This window comes from Mya arenaria, chromosome 15 (assembly GCF_026914265.1).
Source record: "Mya arenaria isolate MELC-2E11 chromosome 15, ASM2691426v1".
Lineage (NCBI taxonomy): Eukaryota > Metazoa > Mollusca > Bivalvia > Myida > Myidae > Mya > Mya arenaria.
Window position 1 is genome coordinate 23,919,938 of NC_069136.1, and position 26,385 is coordinate 23,946,322.

Genomic DNA, 26,385 nt, shown 5'->3' on the forward strand with positions numbered 1-26,385 from the left:
TGTGTCCATTATCATGCATTCTGCGTAAAAAAGAACATATCAACTACATCAACTACATCAACTCCATCATCAGCAGAAGAAAATTACAAATGAAGTATTAACTACCTAGTTTTGTGCTATATTGTTAGGAAAAACAGCATATATACCTAGCAGTACGTTCCGATGTTGATTTTATGATATATGAATTTACTGGCATTTCTTTTCGTGGTATTTTCTATGAACCAAGCTTGCTTTAGCATATTAACTACAGAGGCGCAGATATGCCGAGGACCGTTCTGGGGCAATATCTTTTTTATGATAAAACCTAAGTTTCGAGTCATCTACGCAGTCATTTCCATTGACACACATATTAGAATATAATTTGAAGTATCTAACTTGGTCGCTCGTGTAAGATTTTAAGAGGTTTTTCTCACACCCCAGATAAGTAGATCCAAATAGTTGGCCATGCTAGAAATCCTTATCTTGCCCATGGACAGAGATAATAAAAAGTACCCGTATTTAAATAAAACCATACCTATTTTAATATATGTTGTTTAACACAGGTGTGAGAAATGGCATCTACCATAGATCTAGTGTTTAACTATATTGTTATACAGCTAGGCATACAGTGCCTTGCTGCGTTCTTGGTGTACATATATATGTAGATTAATAAATGGAATACAAAATTTAGTTGTATTTTCCATAAACATTAAAATACACGACCATCGTGAAAGATATGTTCATCTCAACCATCGCGCAGGGTGTTCTGCGGAAACTCGGTAAACCTCGTTTTCGCAAAACACCTAACGCTCGGGTTGGGATCCATCTTATACTCTCGGACATGGAAGAAACTTACTGTTATGTTGCTAACCAAATGTACAACCGCAAGGAGATATAAATATTTAAAATAAATAATCATAGTTTTAAGTAACTACAGAGAATATATATACAATTCACTAAACATTTAGCTTTTTCACGGCGTCTACTTTCATGTGGAATTCCCTTAAACTTGCCCCCACCCCCTTCATAAAAACAGCAAAAAAAGCGAAGTTTTTTCATCTTCGCTTCTTTTATTGCTCTGGTTCAAGAAACATCTCAGTGTTGAAAAAGATGCGCGCAACTTAAAATGACATCTCTTGTCTTTTTCATACATTTTTAGTTGTGAACTCATATTATTATCTGCGGCATAAATCGAAGAAAAAAGATGCGCGGATGAAACAAACAAGTCTCGCTATAGTTTTTTCTTGGGCGATTTCAAGGGGCCCTAAAAAGATTCCATACATATCTGAGTTTTTTTGCGTAAATTTACCCTCAGCCCATGTCTGGTTTTATGGTAAATTACCCCCGTGGGTATTTGATGTCTATGAACGCAACCGTCACGAATATATGACGTCACGGGGTAAATTAAACTTAATTTGTTGGCTATTTGTCCCATGCCTGGGTGGGGGAAGAGATAAATTTGCCCCTTTGGGAATTTCAAATCATATAAACGCAATAACCGACAATGCAGGGCTTATTGTAAAAATATCATTTTTAATGAAAACGAGTCTGGTATACTATATCTCAAACTTAACTTACCCGATATGACCAACGTTAAGGCAAACAGACACACAAATCGTCCAGTTTGTCCAATTAAATGCATACTAGCTATCTTAGACTATTAAGCAACTGTCTACATCAGTATTACTAGTAGTTTAAAACCAGCGAGTACAACTTATGTCCGAACAGAATGAAAGCGGAAAGAAAATGACGTTTAAGATAAAAATCATATCAGAATCTGATTTGGCATTTCGAAAATAGAACTCTGATCAAATATTACGTATTTGTTCCGTCTAATTTGTGGGGAACACTGTCTGACCAGGGTAAACGGTCCCATATAAATCATGACATAAACTTGGACATCAAAGGCTCCTTGGTGGGACAGGTGACTCCGGTCTCATATAATTCAATTGAGATTTTTAATTACTGGTGTGAATAAAACAATGGAATCCAGAAGCCAAGATTCTATTTTAAGGCACAATGTCAATCGGAGCATCTCGGCCATTATCCAACAGATATTCCGAAGCTTACCGGAGATGGCCGAGTTATTACGATTGGCTTCAATGTATGTAGGTAAAGAACATAGCAGAGTGCAGTGGATTCGAGGGATTAACAGTAGTTGTTGCCCAAGATTACTATAAATAGTCCTATTTGCGGATAGCGTCTGCTCCCACAGTCACTTTAATTCAGATTATTCAAACAGCTGTCTTTAATACATTGTCGTATGACGTACCACCTACGTACCACTTGCGTCAAAAGTCGCTCAAAGCCGACAGAAGAGCAGTAACGGTATTCATAAAACATCTTTAGTCATTTTTTAACTTATGTTAATTTCAAAAAAAATTCTTGACGAAATAAAAACAAAAGTAGAAGCGATTTTTTTACAGGAAAGTATGCATTTCGAATCAAATCGTTAAAAAAGGAACTATTCAAATTTAAGATTTTATGAAGTTTTTATATCATATGATAAGTGATACACTTAGGAATATGACTTAAGTTTGTTAAGTTTGGAGGTGACTTACGATGTTTTATGATTACTGTCCTAGAAATAGAGGTGCACCTTTATATATATGGAGATGAAGATCTAAATATGGATGTGATATTGTTTTATGAAAAAGAGATGCCCCTCTATTTTATAGGGCATTTTACTAATTTTACTTTTTTCCAAAATTCACATAACTGTACATAGACACTTTAAAGGGACTAGACACCAGATGATACAAATGCATGAAAAAAAGAAATTTGGCATAAACTTGCATAAAATTATATCATTGTGTAAAACACATTGAATCGTACTTATTGATGTATCACATCGCTTACGACACATGCATCCTTCTAAGTTTTTGCGTATTTTTTTCAATTCTAAATTTACTGGGTTTGTCTACCAAGTAAATACCAGTTAATTTAAAAATAGCGTCGGTACACGTATCTGTACCAATCAGGTCACTTCTACATGCTTAATTTACACACAATCACTTGGAAACCATTATGCGCTATTTTTAGACGCAATAAACGGGTAAACTCAGCTGAGACATCAACAACACTTCATTATAATATATAATGTTAAATGGTGTATTTATGACCGGCCTCATACTAGCTTGTATTGACAATTGTAGACTGGTTATGAGGAAACAATGTACTAGTATTTGCCGATTTGGAACCATCTGGTGTCTAGCCGGCCCCTTTAAAAGCCACCAAAGTTTGCTAGTAGCCCTATTTTGGTACAATTTATATCTATCATAAATTGGTCATGGGACATGGTTCATATTGGCTAGTATTTCAAATATGTATTGTCAGTATATTTCCTTGAATAAACTTTCCTTTTATACTATTTATCTTTACATAAAACGATATCATTCAAATGATACTAAAAATATATGGGATCGAAATGCATTAAATTTAACATGATCAATGTTTGCATATAAGATACATTTACAAAGACCATTAAAACAACAAAGTCATGAAGTTTTAGACTTTATTCTACAAAAAAGCATCTAAAAATGGATTTAATATATATATGAAAATAAAATATATCACAATATCACAATAGCAAATCTGTAACTTGTACAATGACATAACGAAAACATATGCCTGTGAATATATGCTAATATAAAATTTGTATAATTCTGTGGTTTTGCACATTTCCATTTTAGATTTTCATTTCCAATTACAAAATGTATAAAATATCAAGTAAATTAATACAAAAAAATAATTACAAAATTATTTTAACCTACTATGAATATTACAAAACCCTTCAAAAACAAAAAATAGGATATATTTAAATTAAGACTAACGCTTTTTTAAACATTAATGTGAAGCATGAAAAATCCTTCAATATAGTCGGTCCAAAATAATTCATTCATTTAAAAAGAATTATAAAAAAAACAAACATGTTATGCGAAAACTGGTTGTCATCAAAATTGACGAAATAACAGTTGTTTTTTTTAAATCGAGGTACGGGGTTAAACTTAGTAGTGTTCTCTTGTATTGTCAAAAATGAATGTTTTGGTATTAATTTAAGAAATGGAATGCATGTTTGCCGAGACACACAATACCCATTCACAAGCTATTCATTCATATTTCACAAGCATTTCATTCATATTTCACAAGCATAATTTCACAAGCATTTCATTTAATTTTCACAAGCATTTCATTCACTCTTCACAAGCATTTCGTTCACATTTCACAAGCAATTCATTCACTTTTCACAAGCATGTAATTCACTCACATTTCACAAGCATTTCATTCGGATTTCACAACATCGGATAATAACCTATTTATGTAACCCACAAATAATTTTAAATTGCTCACAAATATACTTTTCCTTGACTATATCAAACATACTTTGATATGTGTTTACCACTTATCTGTAAGCAAAAATCATCCAGATGTATCATGCTTTCATGTTGTCCATTCACATGATAAGAACACTTTCATTATTTACTGAAATAAAACAAATTAAAATATTCTAATGACAGAGGATTATTGACTAAGTGTTTATGAGTACTTCCTGGTATTCAAAGAAAAATGCATTGCGTATTCCATATCTAACTCCATTTCACACAACTTTTTGATATCTTGGACCCCGTTGTTCTTTCGAAACGTTTCGCTTGATGAAGACTCCACCCTCGTCTTGTGAACGCTTTTTGGACCCTGATCGCTTTTTAACTGATACGGGTCTACCCTGACCTCGAGGCTGACGTCGTGAGTAGCCATCATATTCAGACTGAAAAAGAAATACAGAAATCAATACATACTCATGTTAAGGTGTATTAATTGCCCCCACTCTGATGTCAAAACCATCCAAATCCCCTTTAAATGAAAAATGAATATATGGAGAATAATTGGTTGATTCAGTATAAGATCATAATATATTTCATTGAGTGAAATGTCACATTGTTCTAAACAATTTTATTTCACTAATAAATCTCTGTTAACCACTGGAAAGCATATAATTATAAAAAACAACATTGAAAATTAACCATAAATTTTGATAAAATGACTAAATGATGTCATAGAAAAACATATTTCATTCTATTTATTTTGGCAACATATTTTTGTTCAAAGTGAAGTGTTTTGTTTCGACTACACAGGATTTCAAAAGTAGTTCTAAAAAGTTGATATATTCACTCGTTAATTTGCAGTGAAAATATCAAATTGATATTTTCACTGTTGTTTTTTCACTGATAAAACTTCATATTTTCTCGAAAAAGCATGATTTTTTTTTATATTAGATATAAAATTTATTATTTCATTAAGTTTAAATGAGAAATACTTATATACATTGTATATATAACTATAAATTTTAATGATATTAATTAATATATTTATTTTAATAAAATAAAATTTATTATTTCATTAAATTTAAATTAAAAATAATAATATACATTGTATATATATATATATATATGTATATGTATTTTAACATGAGCACTGCAGAGCAAGTGCCAATGCTCGTCTGATATTTTACAGTCAATTTAAGGGGCATGACTCAATAATTACGAAAGCCAGAATTTAGGGCCTAGCTAAACATGTGCTTATTGTAAATAGCATTATGTGTCCCTAGTTTCATTTGAAAATTTTGAAAAATATTTGAGTTATGGTAAGTGTTTGTACAATGCTGATGATGAAAACAATAATGATGTCAAGGCCATGACAGTAAGATAAGCTTCTAAAATCATTTTTTGTTATGATTTTATTTTTTTTCAGTAAAATTTATGTTATAAAATGATGCGATGTTTACTCATTTAAAAGTAGTGTATTGATTAATTCAATAAAATGCTTACCTCGCTATCATCATGATTCTGTGCCTGAAGTCTGTAGCTGAGTTCGGCCATGTCTCGCCTATACTGGTCCAGTTGAGCTTCAAGTTTCTCCCTTCTCAAACGTTCATAATCCAGCTGGGCTTCCAACTCATTGATTGTCCTAAAAATATAAGGGATCAATTGTATTTGCAATAAAACAAGAATGCTGCAGAGTAAACACTAACGCTTGTCCGTATTTCTTAATTAAAAAAGGGACATTACTCAAAGATCATTAAATCCAGAGTTAGGCCCATTGCTGCAAAAATAAATGTATTGTCTCTAGCAAAATATGTACCAAGTTTCATTTGAATTTCTTCAGATGGTTTTTGAGTTATGGCCATTAAAGGTTAAAGATTTAGCATGCGGACAACAACAACACCATGACAACAACAACACCATGACAACAACAACACCATGACAACAACAACACCATGACAACAACAACACCAAAACAACAACCACACCATAACTATGACAATACCTTGCATTTGATTCTTTGAAAAAAGATGAGCTAATTTTGTTTGTATGCATAATCTATGGACGGCAATACTGTGTTAATAGGGGTCACGCTTAGCTTTTAATTTCTCCTGTGTCAATCCCTAATAATCAAACTGTGCTTCTATTTGCTCATTGATAGTTCTAAAACTATAAGAATTTAATTCATTGAAAGGTCAAACGCATACATGGCCATGCATATCATATTTTTAATAGAAAGCAAATAAGCCGTTCTGGCTGCTCAAGCTCAAATTGTGCAATGTTTGTGTTAAAGGTATAAACTTAAGTCGGAATTCTCTGACTGCTTATAGATATATAATATGTTCATTTAATCTTTAAACATTGTGTACTTTAACCCATGTGATTGTCACTGACTGATACAGTTTGTAAAATATGGCCGTAATGTTACTTATTTAATTATTAAATATTTGCATGCTGTCTATAAATTATTTAAAATAAGGGATAATTTAATGGCCAATAATTTATAGATCCAGACATCCCACTACATATTTAAAAGGTTGTGTCAACATACTTGTCTTTATCCCGAATGGTCTGTAGTCGTTTCCTGTCTTCAGGTAATGTGCCACCAAGCTGTGTGTAGTTTCTCTTGGCAACCTCAAGAAGACGTTCAAGGTCTTCTACCTTCCGACGAGCACGACCTGCAAACAAACATCATACGAGTTAGTTTAATATGATTTACTTCTGATATGTATTCATGCTGACTATTAAATTATAAATCTTGAAATTCATTTCAGAAATGAGAGCAGCTGCCTGTCTAAATTTTAATCTGTTCCCCTGAGCTCAAAGGGCCTCTTAAGGGAGGAAACGCTTTAAAAATGTTACCATATATCCATAAAGTACTAGCCAATTGCATAAAACTAAAAGTTTTCTACAGATTATCTTTTGGACAGATTGCACTTTTAAATTATTTGATTGGCTAACAGCCCCTCCTCTCCATTGGCTCGAAGGGTCCCTCTAAAAAACATTGGAGTGAATGAAACACCTAACTAAATAAATAGAATGTTCTACCAACCCCTTGACTCTTTCTTCTGCTTATCGGACACAGGTAGTGAGGCGCCATCTGTGTTTCCCTCTGTACCTGTTGGCTCATCATCAGACCAGTCTCCTAGGTGATCCAGATCATCTGCATACAAGATGGGTTTGGTAAATGGTAAAATTAAGCCAACCTAAATCATTTTTTTTTTTCATAAAACCTCTCTTGTCATAAAGGAAAGGTTGTTTATGATTTTTTTTTTTAAATCCCCTCCATTTTATTGGAATAGATTGTCTGTACACCAGTAAAATGACAAAGTGAAGGAAAGACAGATTCACTGAAAACTGTTTTTCCACAGATACCCTTGCATAAAAATATCTTTACAAGTTCGGAAACATTCATAACGGTGTTCATTACAAACACATAACATCTGTGAGGATGGAAGAGGTGGTTGACTTATCGGAACTTGGATCAGAGGATCCTGAGACTGAATAATGTCAACGATCATATTTCTAGAAATTGAGGAACGGAAAATGGTTCTTTTTAAATTACATGTACATAATGTTTTAAAAGCTGTGTACTTGTTTGTCACTTAAAAAGATCTTTAGAACCTATGTTTGCAATTGTTCATAATTGCAACATTAAACTAAGGTTTTCGTATTTTATATTTACTTGCTTGATATTCATTTAAATTTTATCTAAACTCTAAACTGTACAAAATATAAACACAAACCAGGATTTCCACCAAGCATCTTCACACAAGTTCTATTGCTGTACTTGCGTGCCACGTCAAGTGCTGTCCGCCCCTGGGTGTTTCTCAACGTAAGGTCAGCTCCGGACTCCATCAACCATTGCAGAATATGCACATGGCCCTGGGCCGCAGCTGAAATGATTTATAAGTTTAATATTTGTACCAGTAACTACATTTAATGTTGTAGGATGATAGGCTGGTTTTATTTTCTATTCTTATTCCCTATGACCTTCTTGGGGTCACAAACTTTAATAGTTTTCATACTGGGTAGTTGGATTTAAACTGTTATCAATATATCTTAGTTTGATTATGAAGACAAACAAACACTGATATGAAACAATCTTTCTGTCTAATTTCAAGGTAGAACCAGAGCTGGTATTCATAAAACATCTTAAGTCATTTCTTAGCTTAAGTTCAGTTTGATTTCCTAAAATGTTCATGGTAAAATTAAGAAAAAAAAATTTTTAACATTAAAGTATGTGTATTACATAACGTAAATGAACATAAGTATTTTAGGTATTATTAAGTTATTAAATCATATGACAAGTGAGATACTTAACCTAAGAAAATGAATTAAGTTAGGAGATGACTTAAGATGTTTTTTATGAATACCAACCCAGTACCCTGGCATACGTTTTGAGGCCAAGAGAACGTTCCCCTTCTGGGAAATGAACCCCAAAAAAGAGGACATACATATGCATGCCTCTCGCTGGCATTCCCAAAATTTGGCAAATTTACGACACAGCGATTTTTTTTCAAAATATCCTCTAAAATGAGCATCCGCTGCAACAAATAATTGGGGCATGCAGTAACGGCCGAGGTTATTCGGAATTTATGGCTTTAATGGATTAACAAGGAAATCCTTTGATTATTATGGCTCATAGTAGCAAAAGTGAGACAGTTATTGCGTCTGTAAGCCATAAAATGCTTCTGATACCCTCTAATATTATGTAGCCTTAAAGAATGTTTTAAAGATTTATTTGAATAGATTCAATGTTACAAACATAATGATACTTATTTGTCTATGACAACATTTAACACATACACACACACAAAACAAACACACACACACACACACATAATAATAATAACAGTCCAAATATTCTGCCATACCTTTATGTGCCGCTGTGGATCCTTTTTCATCCTGTTCATTGATATTGCTGATGCCTTTCTCAATCAATGACTGTAGGTGTTCCAGATCCCCAGAGAAGGCTGCCAAAAGAGCCGGATAGCCAAGATCTAAAAGACAAAACATTTTTTAATAATTTTTCACGTACTTCAGTCAAAGCTGAGTGCCAGACAAGGGTACCACTCAGGTACCATTTTTAGAATTATTTTTAGAATGATGAAGCAGGGCTATGAACTCGTGAACTCAAGTCCCAGAAGCAGATGCTCTATCACTGAGGTTTTAGGTCAGAAGTGGTAGACAATTATGATTATGGCTCTTTTCATCCCAAGCAAACTATCAGTTTGATGTAGCATATGACAATGACAACTCACCATCACCCTCTTCCATTTCTCCCCTCAGGAGCGGGTCACGCCCCAGTAATTTCACGCATGCCAGTTTGGAGAACCTTCGAGCAACATCCCGAGGAGTCTCGCCTGATTGGTTCGTTATCGACATATTTGCACCCATCTCGATCAGCCATTGTAGAATATGTACATGACCCTGCCCTGCCGCTGTGAAAAGAAGTAAATATACATTAGGTTAGATTATACTAATTATTTTACATTGATTGTGAAAAAAATGTCTGGGTTATGTTTCCCGGTTAGAATCTAGTACTGGTAATCTTTGAAACGATGTCATGAGAAAGTACCTATGGCTGGGATAGAACCAACAACCTAGTGTATGAGAGTCTGACACTTATACCACTAGATCATTTTATCACTCTCAGTCTTAAATATACATAAGTTGACATTCAACAGTTAATGAACAAATAATGAAAATGGTTAAGAATTTCTCTTCGGAGAAAAACATGCTTGAAAAAATTGAGCTTAATCGTAGTGTTTCGTTTATTTGCCAATACACTGAATGGAATTTCTTTGCCATATTCAAGGACGAGAACAGGTAATACATTGCATATTGAATGCTGCAGAATGCTTTAATCCCATTGTTATGCAATTTCTTGATTTTGACTGATATTGTGAGGTCTAAAATAATTATGAGACACAAAACTTATCAGAAAGAAATGGTAAATTGAATAATTTACTAGGTTTTAAATTCAGGATCAAACCAATATGCAAAACTAAATAATTTACAATTTTGCCCCTCAGTGAGGCCACAATATTTTGCATGAAAATAAAGTAATTGAGACTGTAAAATCCATTGTATTACCTTTGTGAGCAGGTGTAGAGCCTTTGTCATCACGTTCATTTATGTTGACCACTCCATTCTCAACAAGCATTCGGAGGTGATCTAAGTCACCCGTGAATGATGCAACATGAGCCGGAAATGCCAAGTCTGAAGCAGGAATGGGAGGAATTAAAAATTTATTGATGGATTGTTTTAAATAATTATACAATAGTTAAGAAGATTTAAACTTTTTGGGCTCAACATTATAATGACATTCAAGATTATTTCTTTTAACCTGTATTTTTAGATAAAAATCACAGTAAATTAATCGAGGGGTGAAAGCGAAAAGGTTCTTAGTGACATTAAACAAAGAAGCAGATAAAACCTTTTCGCTTTCACCCCTCGATTTGGCACTCTAAAATAACACACAGTCTTGAATGACTTGTTATATCCAACCAGTATTTGATTATTATCTATTATTATTATTTTTTTATTTTTAAATATATATGTTAAAGTAACTACAATACTAAGCTTCGAATCCATTATGGGACAAAAAGTGTAAGCGATTGGGAGAATGTGTACATGTGAAATATACGTCAGACGCGAATGTGTGTGCGTTTTTGTGCATGCGTGTATGTGTGTGTGAGTGTAATTGCCACAATGTTATTGTATTAATTTGAATTCTATGTAAAGAATAAATGAGAAAAAAAGTTATTTCTTTTGACTTTATACATATGAAAATAAGGTGTAGAAAAAACTACATAAACAAGTTTAACAATAAGAAAAAGTTTGTTCGTTGGATTCATGCAAAAATATAGGGTTACATGAAATTGGGTGACCAGAAGAAAAATTAACGAATTCCACCTACTTTCAGCTTCCTCGGGATGATCTCTCTCCCACTCGATGCCGTTGATGTACTCTATAATGGTGTCCTTGTAGAACTGTTGGGCGACATCCTTTGGTGTCTCACCCTGGTCATTACGGGCGCCCAGAATGTGGGTCGGGCTGATGCCCATACTGACGAGGAATTTGAGACAAGGGAGATGACCCTCAGCTGCAGCGTAGTGCGCTGGAGAAGAGAAAAAAACTGATATATTATCTCCATTAATATAAGGAGTTTAACATAATTTAGGAATCACTGTGCTTGGGGCCATATTCATAAAGCAATTCTTAAGTCATTTCCTATCTTAAGTCATTGGTATCTCATTGGTCATATGATATTTTTCTTGAAAATTTACAAACTACTTTATTTTTATCAACTTAATTTAAAATGGACACTTTTATTTGAAAATAACATATTAATTAATGTTTTTTAATTTGACTATGAAAACTTTAAAAAATCGACTGAAGTTTGGAAATGACTTATAAGCTTGTTTATGAATATGGCCCCAATACTCTTACATAGTAAAAACAATTCCAGTCTTATCCAATAAAAGTATTTACACTAGCTACCCTTTTCATTTCTAAAAGAAGAAAAAACTGATGTTGTTTTTGCATATCAGAGCAGCATGGCATTATGACACAATTTGATTGATGATTGATGTTTTAAATATATCCGGGGCAGTATTTATAAAGCATCTTCAGTCATTTCTTAACTTAAGTAAATTTCTTTAAATTTTCCAATTCAAATCTAAAGAATAATTTAAGTGTTTTTAACATAAAAGTAATGATGTATCTTCCATAAAGGCAAAGAAAATTATTCAGATTTTTTTTAGTTGGTATATGATTATCATATGATAAGAGAGATCCTTAACTTAAGAAAATTACATAAGTTAGGAAATGACTTAAGATGTTTTATGAATACTGGCTCTGCCTTTCTTATTTTAATTTATCACAGATGTAAAATACCAATTTAAAAACAATAAAAATATATCAGTCATTTAGGGGACATATTATAGATATTATCAAAACCAGAGTTATGAACCTCCATACACACCGTCATATTGTCACTCAGGTAACATGTGTACTAAATTTAATGGGGATATCTTTGTTTTTGAATTTTGTCAAGAATAAAGATTTTGTTCACTCACTCATCTGCCTTTAACAGCACTAAGGCTAGCACAATAACTGCACTGTTTGCCTTAGAATATCTGACGTGCTAAATACCAACCTGGTGTATTTCCTAGGTTATCAACCTCATCGATGCTGGCCCCCCACTTGTTAAGGAGCTGCAGGCACCCTAGTCGACCATGGTAGCAGGCCGAGTGCACGGGCGTCCAACCACTCTTGTCTGTTGTATTGATGTCCTGGTCACAGACATGATAGTATAAACAAAATTGATAAGGACAGAATGAAAGAAATGTATTGAAATTATTGTGATTTTTTTACATTTTTCTAAATATATTTCAGTCATTAACCAACATTTTAGTTAGTTGTTTTGCAGCAAAATTGAATATGCTATATTAAAATAATATTGACTTATCAATTCTTATTGAACATTGAAATAATCAACCATCACACAAGTGTACAAATACAATATTTGAAGCTACCTGTATTCGAAACGAAAATTATTAATTTCATTTTCCCTTTTACCCTGAAAGCATTGATTAACAATTAAAAGCCTGTTTCATACACTTCAAGCATGTTATTTCATAATTCTACATTGTTTACAAAAACATTAAATGCAAATGCTAATCATAAACAACAAACAACACATATTTACAAAGACAAACACACAATTTAGTGACCAAATATACCTTTACTCCTGTTTCATTTAAAAAGCCCTTAAATGTACAATGAAGGTAAAATATGTGTTAAAACTTCATACTGGATAAAGGGCTGATTGTTCAGAATTTTGTTCAAGTTAACAATGTAACTATATAATGTTAACACAGTCATTATTGATTTCTTGTTTTATCTTTTATATAGTTATTAAACACATCAGAAAAAATCTATAATAAATGTTAACATCAAAGCCGTTTACAATATTGTTAACTTTCAATTGGCCCATTGTGTATGAAATTTATATTTAACAAAAAAAGCAAAATTGAAAACAAAATATATCCCTGAATCAATATGCTGACTGTACACATAAATCTCATATGCTGACTTTAAACATTAATCTCATATGCTGACTGTTAACATTTTAATCTCATAAATTGCTGACTGTTTACATTTATCTTATATGCTGACTTTAAACATTAATCTCATAAATTGCTGACTGTAAACATTAATCTCATAAATTGCTGACTGTAAACATTAACTCCATATGCTGACTGTAAACATTAACTCCATATGCTGACTGTAAACATTAACTCCATATGCTGACTGTAAACATTAACTCCATATGCTGACTGTAAACATTAATCTCATATGCTGACTGTAAACATTAATCTCATAAATTGCTGACTGTAAACATTAATCTCATAAATTGCTGACTGTAAACATTAATCTCATAAATTGCTGACTGTAAACATTAATCTCATATGCTGACTGTAAACATTAATCTCATAAATTGCTGACTGTAAACATTAATCTCATAAATTGCTGACTGTTAACATTAATCTCATAAATTGCTGACTGTTTACATTTATCTTATATGCTGACTTTAAACATTAATCTTATAAATTGCTGACTGTAAACATTAATCTCATAAATTGCTGACTGTAAACATTAATCTCATAAATTGCTGACTGTAAACATTAATCTCATAAATTGCTGACTGTAAACATTAACTCCATATGCTGACTGTAAACATTAACTCCATATGCTGACTGTAAACATTAACTCCATATGCTGACTGTAAACAGTAACTCCATATGCTGACTGTAAACATTAATCTCATATGCTGACTGTAAACATTAATCTCATATACTGACTGTAAACATTAACTCCATATGCTGACTGTAAACAGTAACTCCATATGCTGACTGTAAACATTAATCTCATATGCTGACTGTAAACATTAATCTCATATGCTGACTGTAAACATTAATCTCATATGCTGACTGTAAACATTAACTCCATATGCTGACTGTAAATATTAATCTCATTATGCTGACTGTAAACATTAACTCCATATGCTGACTGTAAACATAAACTCCATATGCTGACTGTAAACATTAATCTCATATGCTGACTGAAAACATTAATCTCATATTATGCTGACTGTAAACATTAACTCCATATGCTGACTGTAAACAGTAACTCCATATGCTGACTGTAAACATTAATCTCTTTTTGCCTCTGGATTAATTTGCTTTAAAATTAGCCAACGAGATCACAATTCAAGTAAAAACAGCAAAAATGGTCACCCTGAAATTCAACTTTTTTCAATTTATCTGCAAAGAAAGCTTTAAATTGAAATCATTTTATAAACTTCATGTCTGCTTAGGCCATAGAGAAAATATTATTTGTTTGACATCAATGGGTGCCTTTTAAATGAAAAATATTTGTATTTAGAATACAACCTATATTAACATCCAATGAAATTGCAGATAGACAATCATTAAGTACTCGGCTTAATCATTATTATTTTTAACTTTCGCAGGTGTTTAAAGGTCCACCTATTCCCGCTTATCTGATACACCGAATCCCGCTGTGTCAGACTAAATTAAAAATTGAGTTATCAATATGTCAGCCATTGAGGTTGCATTTTAAATGAGTTAGATGACCTGAAGAAATATCCTAATGATTAAGAAGGGCTTGTTTGCTACACTCACTCACTCAACCATTCATAACCATTAATATCTTCATATATCATCTTACTATTACTTAAATTACCAAACTCAAAAAAAAGCAAAGAAATAAGGCTTTCTAAAGATACAGGGCCGATTGTTTAGAACTATGTTAAAGTTAACAACATAGTTAACATCATCATTGTTAATTTTGAATCTTTACTTGTCTGGAAGTGTAATAGACACATAAATGATCTGCAGTATTTCTACTAAGATTTGAGACAACTTTTACGACTTAACTTGTTTCATTCAAATAAATTAGCACTAACATCTACCATCAAGTATTTCAAATTTAAAAGTTATCAACAATGTCGATAACCACATTGTCAACTTTAACAAGGTTCTGAACAATCGGTCCAATGTGCATTTAAAATCACAGTCATGATTATAAGTATCTTCCATGGCCGTGAGTGTAAGATAGGTTCATTCTGACCTGAGCGTATGGTGTTTTGTGGAAACGAGGTTTACCGAGGGTCAAGATAAACCTTTCTTACACGAGCGGCTATGGTAGATGTTTTTTCTCCAACCTCAGTTAAACATCCGCGTATGGATATGCGATAATTCGTGGTTGTCATGGATATGCATGCAGTGATTCAGATTATGTTAATAGTCAAATCGGTCTTTAAATAGTTCTTAGGAGTGTGAAGCATTATTTCTTGAATGGTGCGTAAAAACTGTTTTATGGTGACATTTGAAGCGAGAAATAATTAATTAGCGTTCTAAATATTGCCACAAGACAAGGTTTCCATGATGCTACAGACGACAGTTTTCAACAAGGGAGGTACTTACAATGTGGTGAGCATTAAAAAGGAGTTCCATACGGGCATTTTATCTTGGCCCGTGGGCAAGATAAGAATTTCTAGCATGGTTAGTTATTGGATCTACTTATCTGAGGTGGGAGAAATACAGTTACACAGGGTGTAGAATTCAATTTTTTACATGCATGGACGTGCAAATGTATATGATGCTATCTTTATGATTTTCATTAGTAAAACCATCTATCCAAGGCATTTGTAGTAAGAAATTTGTCTCTATAGAACCTTTTTTTCTGCTGGATAGATTGCGCTACACATTATTAATATTGTATGGCCTAAAATGAATGAATCAAATATTGATGAAGTCGATAGATAAGAGCTTGGAATTTTTTGGTGAACCTCTATCGGAAGTGACTTCTATGTCTGTCAGTCTTGACATTCTAAAATATCACCAACTCACCGTTCCTGATCGCAGAATGGTGTTGAGGGTGAAAGAATTGCCGTGTGCCGCCGCAAGATGTCCAGGAGAGCTGCCTCGATGGTCCTTTGCGCTCAAGTTAACATTGTTGTTTGCTAGACCCTGCAGGGTTATAATTGGTTATGTAAGTACTTGCGAACTTATTACTGCCAAAGAGATAAATAACAAATAATAAATATCATCTATCATGCGGTAAAAAAATGTTACATCATGTGCCACTGCAAGATTTCCTGTTGTGCTGTCTCTATGGTCATTTGCCTTAAGTTTAAGTAGCTTTTTGCATGACGAAGTGTGGGAGTATTATAAATTTATATGATATAAAATAGAAATATCGCATAATATGATGAGATTTAAGATACTGCTATGTGGCTTATATTATTTTATTTTATTTTATCAACTTTACAAAGAACAGACAAATCTTAAGGTCTTATGATTCTAGTAAGACTTTCTTCATGAATAAAAAAACACATGATACATGTACCTCAAAGTGAGAAATATATATTTTTTATTATAATGCCTGAAAATTCTTCTCAGTTAGCTGTTTATAGATGTTTCTTTAAAGGGCCATTTTTATCAACTCTGTCTGAATTCTGCATGGGGTACAAAGTTTGTATGATTTTCTTTCTAGATTTAAAATCATTATGTAGTCTTAATAAAACTAATTAGGAGAAAATTTTATCCCCAAATTACACATTAGCAAGGTATGACTCACCTGGAGACAAGCATCCTGGCCCCTTATAGCTGCAATGTGAGCAGGAGTCCAACCCTTAGGTGTTGTTACTGTTGTGTCTGCTCCATGCCATAGCAACCAATGGAGGCACTGAAAATATGGTGTTAGAATCAAATGAAATTTCAGGGAATCTATACAAACATATGGCTTGCATTTCGAACATATTTCTTCTGAAAACAATCATGAATGTTACTTAAAGGCTTCAGAGTAACAAAGAATTGGAGGCTTTTCCAAAGCTTATTTAGTTTAGATATCTAGATAAATGCAAACAAATTTTTCGAAACCAATTTCATTACATTACATTTTTTTTTACATTTTATATACCTGTATGATATATTTCGACCTGTCAGGCATAATGATATTTGGAGCTTTTGTGTCATTTAAGACAGCTGTTGGTATAAAAGTGTTTTATCCTTAAGAAGAAAAATAATGCATTAATGCATACCTCTAGAGCCCCAACATTGCAGGCGCTATGAAGGGGAGTGAACTTGTCTTTCTCATCGACCTCATTGATGCTGGCCCCTGCTTTCACCATCAGCTCGAGGGCTTTAACGTCCCCCGCCGACACTGCAGCATGGATGTTCACATACTTCTTTTGCGCTGGAAACAATAATTTGCCAAACCATAAAAGATTAATTTGTATCTGTTTTTTTAAGAATTTAAAATCAAAAGATTGGATTCTGAATGAATATAAACTTAAGTCAAAAGATTTATATAATTTTATATAAGTGTCATAATAAAAGTTTATTTCACTTTCTAACTGAATTACACATGTTTATAGTGTGCTGTTTTTATGACGCAAAAACATGCTAGCAAACAAACGATTACTGTGCCTTGATGGTAATGTGTTTTACCCTGCTTGCATATTTCAAGACAAAAGTAATTTACATTCTAGCTTATTCTCATATCGGTATATGCATTTAGATTTGGCAAAACAAAGCATACAATTGTTGATAAGACAGATTTTGAATGCGATAAAGAGAAATCTGGTGATTTATTATTATAAGATTTCTCTAAAGTAAAATAATTTATGCCACTTAAAAATGTCACAAAGTTTAAATATCAGTGGCAAAGAAAATCAGACATTAAGAAGTGATGGAATAAAAGGAATTTCATCCGAATCCTATTTTTTTTTTCGCATGTATGTACAAAATTAATAAAATTAAATTTAAAAGATTTGCCTGCGCTAACAGATCTTCATAATTTAAAAGATTTACACAATCTTTTATAGGGTATTGTTATTGCATACATATAACATAATTCATTCATATAAGAATACGTGCAAACACATGTAAGACAAATAAAGCACAAGCTGCAACAACCACATAAAACCATACCTGGACGGACTGTAAAATAAAAACAAAACATCAATTATCATAAATTCTTTCTTAAAGCAGAGGTAAAAAATGAGCCAATACTTGCAAGCCTGACACTAAATTTAAACGCATGCTTGTCTTCAGTTCAAAGTTTAAATTTTACAAAATAGGGCTTGTAAGAATTCTCAAAGCATAATATAATGCAAGGTGTTAGAATCTAAGCAAGATTTTTTTATCCAATTTTCTACTTTTACTGATGACAGTTTATGTAGACTCCATTGTTAAAAATTCTTGATATTTGATAACACTCCATGCTTTATAATATACATATGCCATAGTCAATTATGTGGCAAAATCTTGTTTTCTTGGCATTTCAATGATGGGCTTGCGGGCTGCCACTAGGTATGTACAGGGATTTTCACCAATTGTATATCACACTTCACAACAACCTTGTTCATTATTTATATGCAACAATGCTCCAGAATGGACCTTGATTATCATTTAAAGGCGAATAAACAAATTATGAAACTTTAAAGGGTTTAAACTTGGTTATTAAAATACAGTGATTGAATTTCACACTAGTTGGCTCTACAAATTAAACAAACTTTTTCAATGTGTTTTTTTTTTATCTTATCTGCTGTGTTGATACATATGTGTAGAGCTGTGAGGCTCAATTTATGAACCTTAGAGTGAAAAAATATTCTAGGGGGTTTCGGGGGCATGCGTGAGATTTTTAGTCAGTGTGAGACTGTGATTTCATTTCCAAATTCGTGAGACTCACGGAGAAACTGTGAGACATGAAAGATATGTTGATATAATGGTTTAGTAACATGTGAGATCTTGATAAAAGTTAAAACTAAAAAAATGCAACTATGTGAAGTAAAAAATCTTATATAAAACAAGGTATATATCATTCAATTAGAAATCAACAAATCTATGGAAAAATAACTAATACCATTACTACTAGTAAAAACATGTTCAATGCAGTTTAATAGCGGAAAATGGCAATTTACCTGGCATTTTTTTGGTTGCCAACAAAGTTGTTTACAAAGCTGTCAACTATGCCGAACATCCTATGTAACGAGTCTCGCGATTGGTCAGTTTGATAGGTGCGCGATAATATTTTTGCGTTGTGAGATTCAGTCGTTTTGACAAGTAAGGTAGTATTTCTTTATTTGTTTTAGATTAATCAGCATCATATGCTAACTTTGTCTATCATTTTGAAATGTATGTTTAAAAATCCTTATTGTTATTTTTACAGTAAAGTTGTTTCATCAATTTATTTTGTTCAATAATTTGATTGACGAAAATGTTTCATCACTCATATAATGCAATGGTACTGAGACTGTAACTGACAAAGTCACATACTTCCATTTTAGTTACTAGGCTAACTTAGTAAGTACAACATAGGTTAGCATAGGATGGTCACATGACTCGACTTATTCCAGTTTCAAATGAATGATTGAACCAATCTCAAATCAAATGGAAAGGGATTTATTAGTTACATTAAAGCTTAGTCTAAAATAATAGACGTGAAGGATTTGCCATATCAAAAATCGTAAAAAAGATCCCTCAACATACAATTATTTGGACTACATTACAGCTGTGTTACAAGTGTTTTCTGAATCTGTCTAGAAACATAAATAGCAGCAATCTCCTACGTGATGATTATCCCCTGACAAGCAGAATAAATCTCCGCCAACATGAGAGAGTATAGCTGGATTTCAGCTATATAAAAAATGCTCTTTTTTAATGTTTTTCTTCCCTCTATTAAAAATAATTTCAATACATTTTATCAAATTTCATATTTTCAAGGGGCATTGAGATAATCTACAATCTTTACCGATATGATATTTAAAGTCTAATCTAGTCATTTGATTTGCATGGTTGCAGTGATTGATGTAAGGGAAGTAACACTGTGAAGTTTGCCTAAGCAGAGCCACTGATGGGAGTGAATTTTATAATACTGGAGATATATATATAAATTTGTTTCAGTTTTCTTGAAAGGCCTGATATCTTCTTTGTTTTCAGAGATTTTGGGCACAATAACTAATAAGTTGACATGGACGGCCAAGCCAACATGCTAGAGTTGGATACAGAGACAGATACTGATCTCCAGGAGTTGGACTTTGGTGAGATCAGACAACAACGGTTTGACAGAAATAAACACTTTCTTGAGGTATTTCAATCTTTTTCTTAGTTACAGTTTATAATATTTAGCGTGTCTGCTCAAATAAAAAAAGGTTACAGGGCTCATCCTACATCTAAATTTTAGAGATTATTATGCTATGCCAATACTCAGATACATTGAAATCATTACGTAATGAGCATTGTTTTTGAAGGATTTTTTTTAGTATATGGCTGCACTCAATGGAATTCATTCTAAGGGTCCCTGGGATAAACAGTAATTTAAATATTGAAGTTCTTTAAAATTGTGTCATCGTACATCGAATGTTATCTACTTTTAAAAAAACAAGAATACATGTATTAAATTCAAGACTAGGGATTTCCGTCTCCGTGGCCTAGTGGTTAAGCTCTGCCTATTGAGCGGAAGGTCGTGGGTTCGATCCCTGGCCGCGTCATACCAAAAGACGTTAAAAGTTGGTACAAGTAGCTCCCTTGCCTGGCGCTCGGCATTTAAAGGGTAGTGCTTGGAAAAGTGGTGTACTCAGTACTGGTTTAACCCAGGAAAGTTGTACCCCGTGTATCGGTGCTTTACACCGAGCACGTAAAAGAACCAAGGGGTCTCTTCGGATAAGAGCTAGGGTATCGCACCCAGACTTCCTTGTATCCCATCACTGTCTCTTCAGCGTGCTGTCCCTTCAGCAAAAAAACCCAAAGGACCCCGTTGGAAATAAGTGCTTGCACTTTCACGGGTTATTCTTGACCGCAAGGTCTAAAGAAATACATACATGTGCAATTATTTGTCCTGGATTATCATGTGACTAGTCAACCTCTATATTGGTTGAATAGTTATGAATATTCATATTAGGGTGGTTAAGCGTCAGGTCAATTGTCAGCACTAAAGTCTTGCTTGTAGTTGTCTTGTCTTTAAATAATCATTCAAATAATGCAGTTTATGTCATTAAATTTATGGGATGAAAATTATTTTGAACTGTTGTGCTTTTATAAATGGGACCTTCTGCTTCAGACCGTTGATCCGGGTGCGGCTGCCAAGGTTTTTCCAAGGACAGAGGTAACACAACGCTAGTTGTTGTCTTTTAACCATTCAATTCACCAATAAAGGGATTATTTCTCACACGGCGTAGAAAATTATATTATTAGCAACTGGTTCTTTGATACTTTGGTCCTTCCCATCCGACATGTGAAGTAAAAAATCCATTTGACACCCTTGTCCGGAAAATTACTTCAAAACTTCCGATGGCATCCTCTTGTTAATACATGGTATTGATTATGCATAAAGTGCTAGAATGCTTGTTTTAAAAGGGACTCACTTACTGCTCTTATGTTGACAACATTTTTTTTTACTTTTATAAACAAACACCAACAACAGCTGATAAATTTCTAAGCCTAAAACAAATCTATTTTCAATAGTGTTGCAAGCACTATTTGGCAAAACAGAGCATTTTCTGTCATTTTTTTTACATAATCAAGAACAATAGAACTTATTTTTGAAACTTAAATGATGTTTTATTATTGCAACAGGCATTTTTGTCACATAAGTGACATCAATATAAAAAGTCCTATTATAAGTGTTTGATTTTATTCCGTTTTCTTATGCTGTTGTTTGACAAAAATAATATTATTCATTGGTTTAGGCGGAGATAGCAGAAGACTCCTTCCTCAACCATGAAGAGTATGCTGCTATACATATCCAGCGTCACTGGAGGGGCTTCAAGGGCAGACAAATCTATGTCAACAAATTGTTCGAGAAATATGAAAAGGTACTAAAATATTTAAAGGCAAACTGATGTGTTGTTATCAAGAAATGGGATCAGTCTCATAGATTACATGTAGCTGTATAATCATGCATCACTGATTGTCTGATTCAAATATTTGAGGCCCCCATAGTTGAACTTATTTTTATTCTGAAATCTTTTGAAACAAGTCCAGAAATAGATTTTATCAGTGCCTCATAAAGAGTTCTGCAATTATGATCATGGAACTTTTATACCTAACAGTGAAAACTATGTATGAACTGTTTCATCAGACATAGATGAAAACTTTTATTTTAATTTCTTGTTATAAGTACAAGACTTAGTAGTTTTAGATGAAAGCATGTTTCCTTAAATAATGAACGATTCTTTTTTAAAATCAATATGATAGCCCCTAAATTCTTCAAATTTAAACACCTATTATCACTGAAAATAATAGAATATTCTCTTTTATAAGAGCCTGTAGAATTATAATCTACATGGAATGTTTTTTCAAATGCTTAATCTCAAAACATTATAGGAATGATAAGCTTTCTTTTGATGGGCAATTATGGTAGGTTAGAGTCCCACTGTGAAAAATGGAATGGAATCTGCAATGTAATTTTTGATTGTTCATTTAAATAACTTAATATACAATATCTCCTTTCGTGTAACTAAATCCGTTTTTATTATTTTATTAGTTTAGTTTAAACTTATTTATTTTACAACAAGTTAATACAACTTTATATTAATCACTCTCGTTGGCACGATGTTACGCGAGAGCGTGGTTTCGTGTTGTGGGGGAAACCGGAGTACCCGGAGGAAACCCACTTGTCCGGCTTGGCGACCACAATCCAAACTCACATGCGCCCAAGCTGGGAATCGAACCCGGTCGCCTTGGTGAGAAGCGAGTGTGCTAAACACTGCGCTAACCGGACAACCAAATTATTAAATCAACAATTAATTGAAATGGCCTCCTTTTATTTCTGATTATCAATCATGGTTTTCGTCCAACCTTCAAGGGCGCATAATATAGATTGATGTAATTGATTTTATTTTTTTCTTATTTTAAGGCAAAACAAAAAGGATGTGATTTGTGTTCAGATAACAATATCAGTGAAATTTTGGCATTTAATTTTTAACTGTGACATTTGTGGCCACGTAGTTATATATTAGAAAAAACAACATATATACGAAGGTTAATATCATTTAATATTTTGCCTCAACCTGTAGTGTGCCCCTATAAGCAAATTGTTCCCCTTTCTTTAAGGATGAAGAGCAGCAACACAGGAGGGTTGTACAACAGATGGAGGAGGGCGATCTTCTCGTTGAAAAGTAAGCTAGGCCACACTTAATAAATACCTTTGTTTTGATGTTTTTTCGACCAACATTTTATCAGTTGTTATAGGTATTAAATGCGCATTCAATGTCTTTATTTGAGAAGGGTATAATTCTTGTTATTTCAGTCACTATAACAGATTTAAGATTATAAGTATCTTCCATGGCTGAGAGTGTAAGATAGGTTCATCCCAACCCGAGCGTAGGGTGTTTTGCGGAAATGAGGTTTACCGAGTTTCAGTAGAACACCCCGTGCGAAGGTTGGGACAAATCTATCTGGCTAAGGATGATGCTTTTTCTCTCACCTCCGTTAAACAAAATTAAGTTAGAAATTATTATTTTTCTTTGAACTCTTTTGTGCGTAGTGAATATAAATGCGTATGGATATGTGATAATTCATGGTTGTCATGGATAAGCACGCAGTGATTTAGATTAAGGTAATAATTAATTAGCATTTTAAATATTGCCACAAGACATGGTTTCTATGATGCTACAGACGACAGTCTTCAACAAGGGAGGTAATTACAATGTGATGACCATTAAAAAGGAGTCCCATACGGGTACTTGTTTTATCTTTGCCCGTGTGGAAGATTATAAGTATCTTCCATGGCCAAGAGTGTAAGATAGGTTCATTCAGACCTGAGCGTAGGGTGTTTTGCGGAAACGAGGTTTGCGATAATTCGTGGTTGTCATGGATATGCGCGCAGTGATTCAGATTGTTAATAGTCAAATCGGTCTTTATATAGTTCTAAGGAGAGTGAAGCATTATTTCTTGAAAGGTGCCTTAAAACTGTTTAATGGTGACATTCGAAGCGAGAAATAATTAATTAGCGTTCTAAATATTGTCACAAGACAAGGTTTCCATGATGCTACAGACGACAGTTTTCAACAAGGGAGGTACTTACAATGTGGTGAGCATTAAAAAGGAGTTCCATACGGGCATTTTATCTTGGCCCGTGGGCAAGATAAGAATTTCTAGCATGGTTAAATTATTGGATCTACTTATCTGAGGTGGGAGAAAATGAGAGAAAATGGCAGGATGACTTAGAGGAGGAAGAATTTTGTTGTAAGCGTAGCACTTGCATTTGGAACTGGGCCTTGATTGCTAACTGAAAATTAGGACACCCATTTCCTAAACTGCTCAGAAATGTGGATCACCCTGGGAAATGCCCAGCATAATATGCATGCCCATAGCCCAAACTGATGTAAGGACAAATATATTTCCACATTAGGAAAATGCATGCTTCTTGAAATATTAATTATGTATGAATTTATATTATTGATAGTTTCATACTGAATAGGGTAAAACATCAAACATATTAATTTTGAATATAATGAAGGCAAAATATTTGTCTCAAAGGTGGACAATCGTTCAAAGTCAATTTAGAGTTAATAGATGATAAAACTAATTTTGAATGTTACAAAAAATTCTCTTTTTTGCAGAAAAACATTTGTTACAATATTGAAAGTTTGATTTTTTTAAGGCATTGATAATTTATAAAATTTTGTTCAAATAATTCTGTTATGCTAGTTGTGCTTTGGTGTTTGTTTCTTCAGAAAAGTAGTTAATTTACTATTAAACTAAATTTCAGCAAAGTTTAAAGAAAGCGTGGTCCACTTAAAATGTAAGAGTAAGTCCCTTTTAGACAGATTATACATATCATCATATACTTGAATCAGTTGCTGGCAGAAGTTATTCCCCTTGATAAATAAAAAAACATATTCAGACTATCAAAAGATCTGGGATAAGATTTCTTAGTCGTAAACTTTATTCTGTTTAAGAGTGCTCAGGTATACCCGTAAAGTGAAGTGCAGAACCTGTGTGATAAATGTCTTTACAATATCTTTATTGAAATGAAGTGTACGCCAAAAACAAGTTTATGCCTCGAAATTTATTATCATAAGCCAAAGATTTTTATTGATATGGGGCCCTCAGTTTTGATTTAATATTTTGAGTCAGACATGTGGATGCTGCTTAATATCAAGGGTTTAAGCCAGGCTTTTAAGGTCAGGATGCTACAGAAGAGGGACAGGAGTACGGTGGGGCTAATCAGGTTTTGGGCTGTAAAGAACTTGAACATTAATTGACAGAAAATCTTAGGGATTGTGTTTAATTTAAGTAATAATAGGTTTCAACTGCTTCATATGTTAAGTTTGTATATATTTATTATCATATTATAAGTTTGAATGAAGGGACAAGAAATATTCGACAGCAGAGCTTCTGAATGCAAAATGGTGCTTTTGCTTTCAAAAAAGGACAGGGTGCAGCACCCTCCTAAAATCCTATAACCACATTGCAGCTTGTTTGTTTGTAATGAAAAAGGAGGCTGAGGCATTGTGTTAGCAATGGTGTAATTGTCATGCAAAATCTTTAACCTTAATTTACCATAAGTCAATAACAGATTAAGATGTTCACATGAAACTTGGTACACATGTTACCAGTGACAATATGCACATCGCTACTCTGTGTATTAAGGCTATAGTTCTGGCTTTAATAGAAGTGAAGTTATGCCCCTTTTTGATTGATTAAAGCAACTGTGTTTGCGGAATATCTCTGGGATGGGGTATTTAAACCCTGGTGGCATGGATTGAGAATTGTACTGTGCTCGCAGAATGGCTTTCACCTGATTGGGATGATAAACAATCTCATCCCCCACACTTGATGATTAGGATGTTGAGTTGAATTATTAATTGAGTGTTTGTTAAAGCTTTTTTGGAAATATTAAATCAATATTTAAATATACCTGTGAAAAGGCTTTCACGCCTTAAGAAAGAGTTTGCAGCAGCAGCTGATAAAACTGAATCTAGTTTTCATTTAAAAAGAATTATTGCGCAAAGTGCTTGTTTAAATGTGATTTGTTA

At 33.2% G+C, this 26,385-nt stretch overlaps 2 protein-coding genes across 3 annotated transcripts in view; one reads left to right on the forward strand and one right to left on the reverse strand.

Annotated features, from left to right (window-relative positions):
• Positions 1 to 3,479: 3,479 nt before the first annotated feature.
• LOC128218770 (ankyrin repeat domain-containing protein 42-like) lies at positions 3,480 to 19,402 on the reverse strand. Of its 2 annotated transcripts, XM_052926461.1 has the most exons (15): positions 19,324 to 19,402; positions 17,440 to 17,594; positions 16,977 to 17,084; positions 16,247 to 16,366; positions 13,052 to 13,078; positions 12,466 to 12,601; positions 11,224 to 11,424; positions 10,398 to 10,523; positions 9,563 to 9,742; positions 9,176 to 9,301; positions 8,045 to 8,194; positions 7,351 to 7,461; positions 6,850 to 6,976; positions 5,805 to 5,943; positions 3,480 to 4,744 (listed from the first exon to the last, which is right to left on the reverse strand). In XM_052926461.1, the coding sequence occupies exons 1-15, from the start codon at positions 19,328 to 19,330 to the stop codon at positions 4,577 to 4,579; spliced, it is 1,881 nt and encodes a 626-aa protein (XP_052782421.1). In that variant the 5' UTR covers positions 19,331 to 19,402; the 3' UTR covers positions 3,480 to 4,576. The 2 variants fall into 2 exon arrangements, with proteins under 2 accessions (XP_052782421.1, XP_052782422.1); XM_052926462.1 differs by lacking the exon at positions 13,052 to 13,078.
• A 46-nt stretch (positions 19,403 to 19,448) lies between these two features.
• The window catches only part of LOC128219773 (uncharacterized), a 99,101-nt gene continuing 92,164 nt past the window's right edge, over positions 19,449 to 26,385 (forward strand). Inside the window, exons 1-5 of the mRNA XM_052927764.1 lie at positions 19,449 to 19,470; positions 20,342 to 20,489; positions 21,462 to 21,506; positions 22,090 to 22,215; positions 23,456 to 23,520. Of these exons, the coding sequence (XP_052783724.1) occupies positions 20,373 to 20,489; positions 21,462 to 21,506; positions 22,090 to 22,215; positions 23,456 to 23,520 (353 nt within the window). The 5' untranslated portion in view covers positions 19,449 to 19,470; positions 20,342 to 20,372. The remainder of the gene's footprint in view (positions 19,471 to 20,341; positions 20,490 to 21,461; positions 21,507 to 22,089; positions 22,216 to 23,455; positions 23,521 to 26,385) is intronic.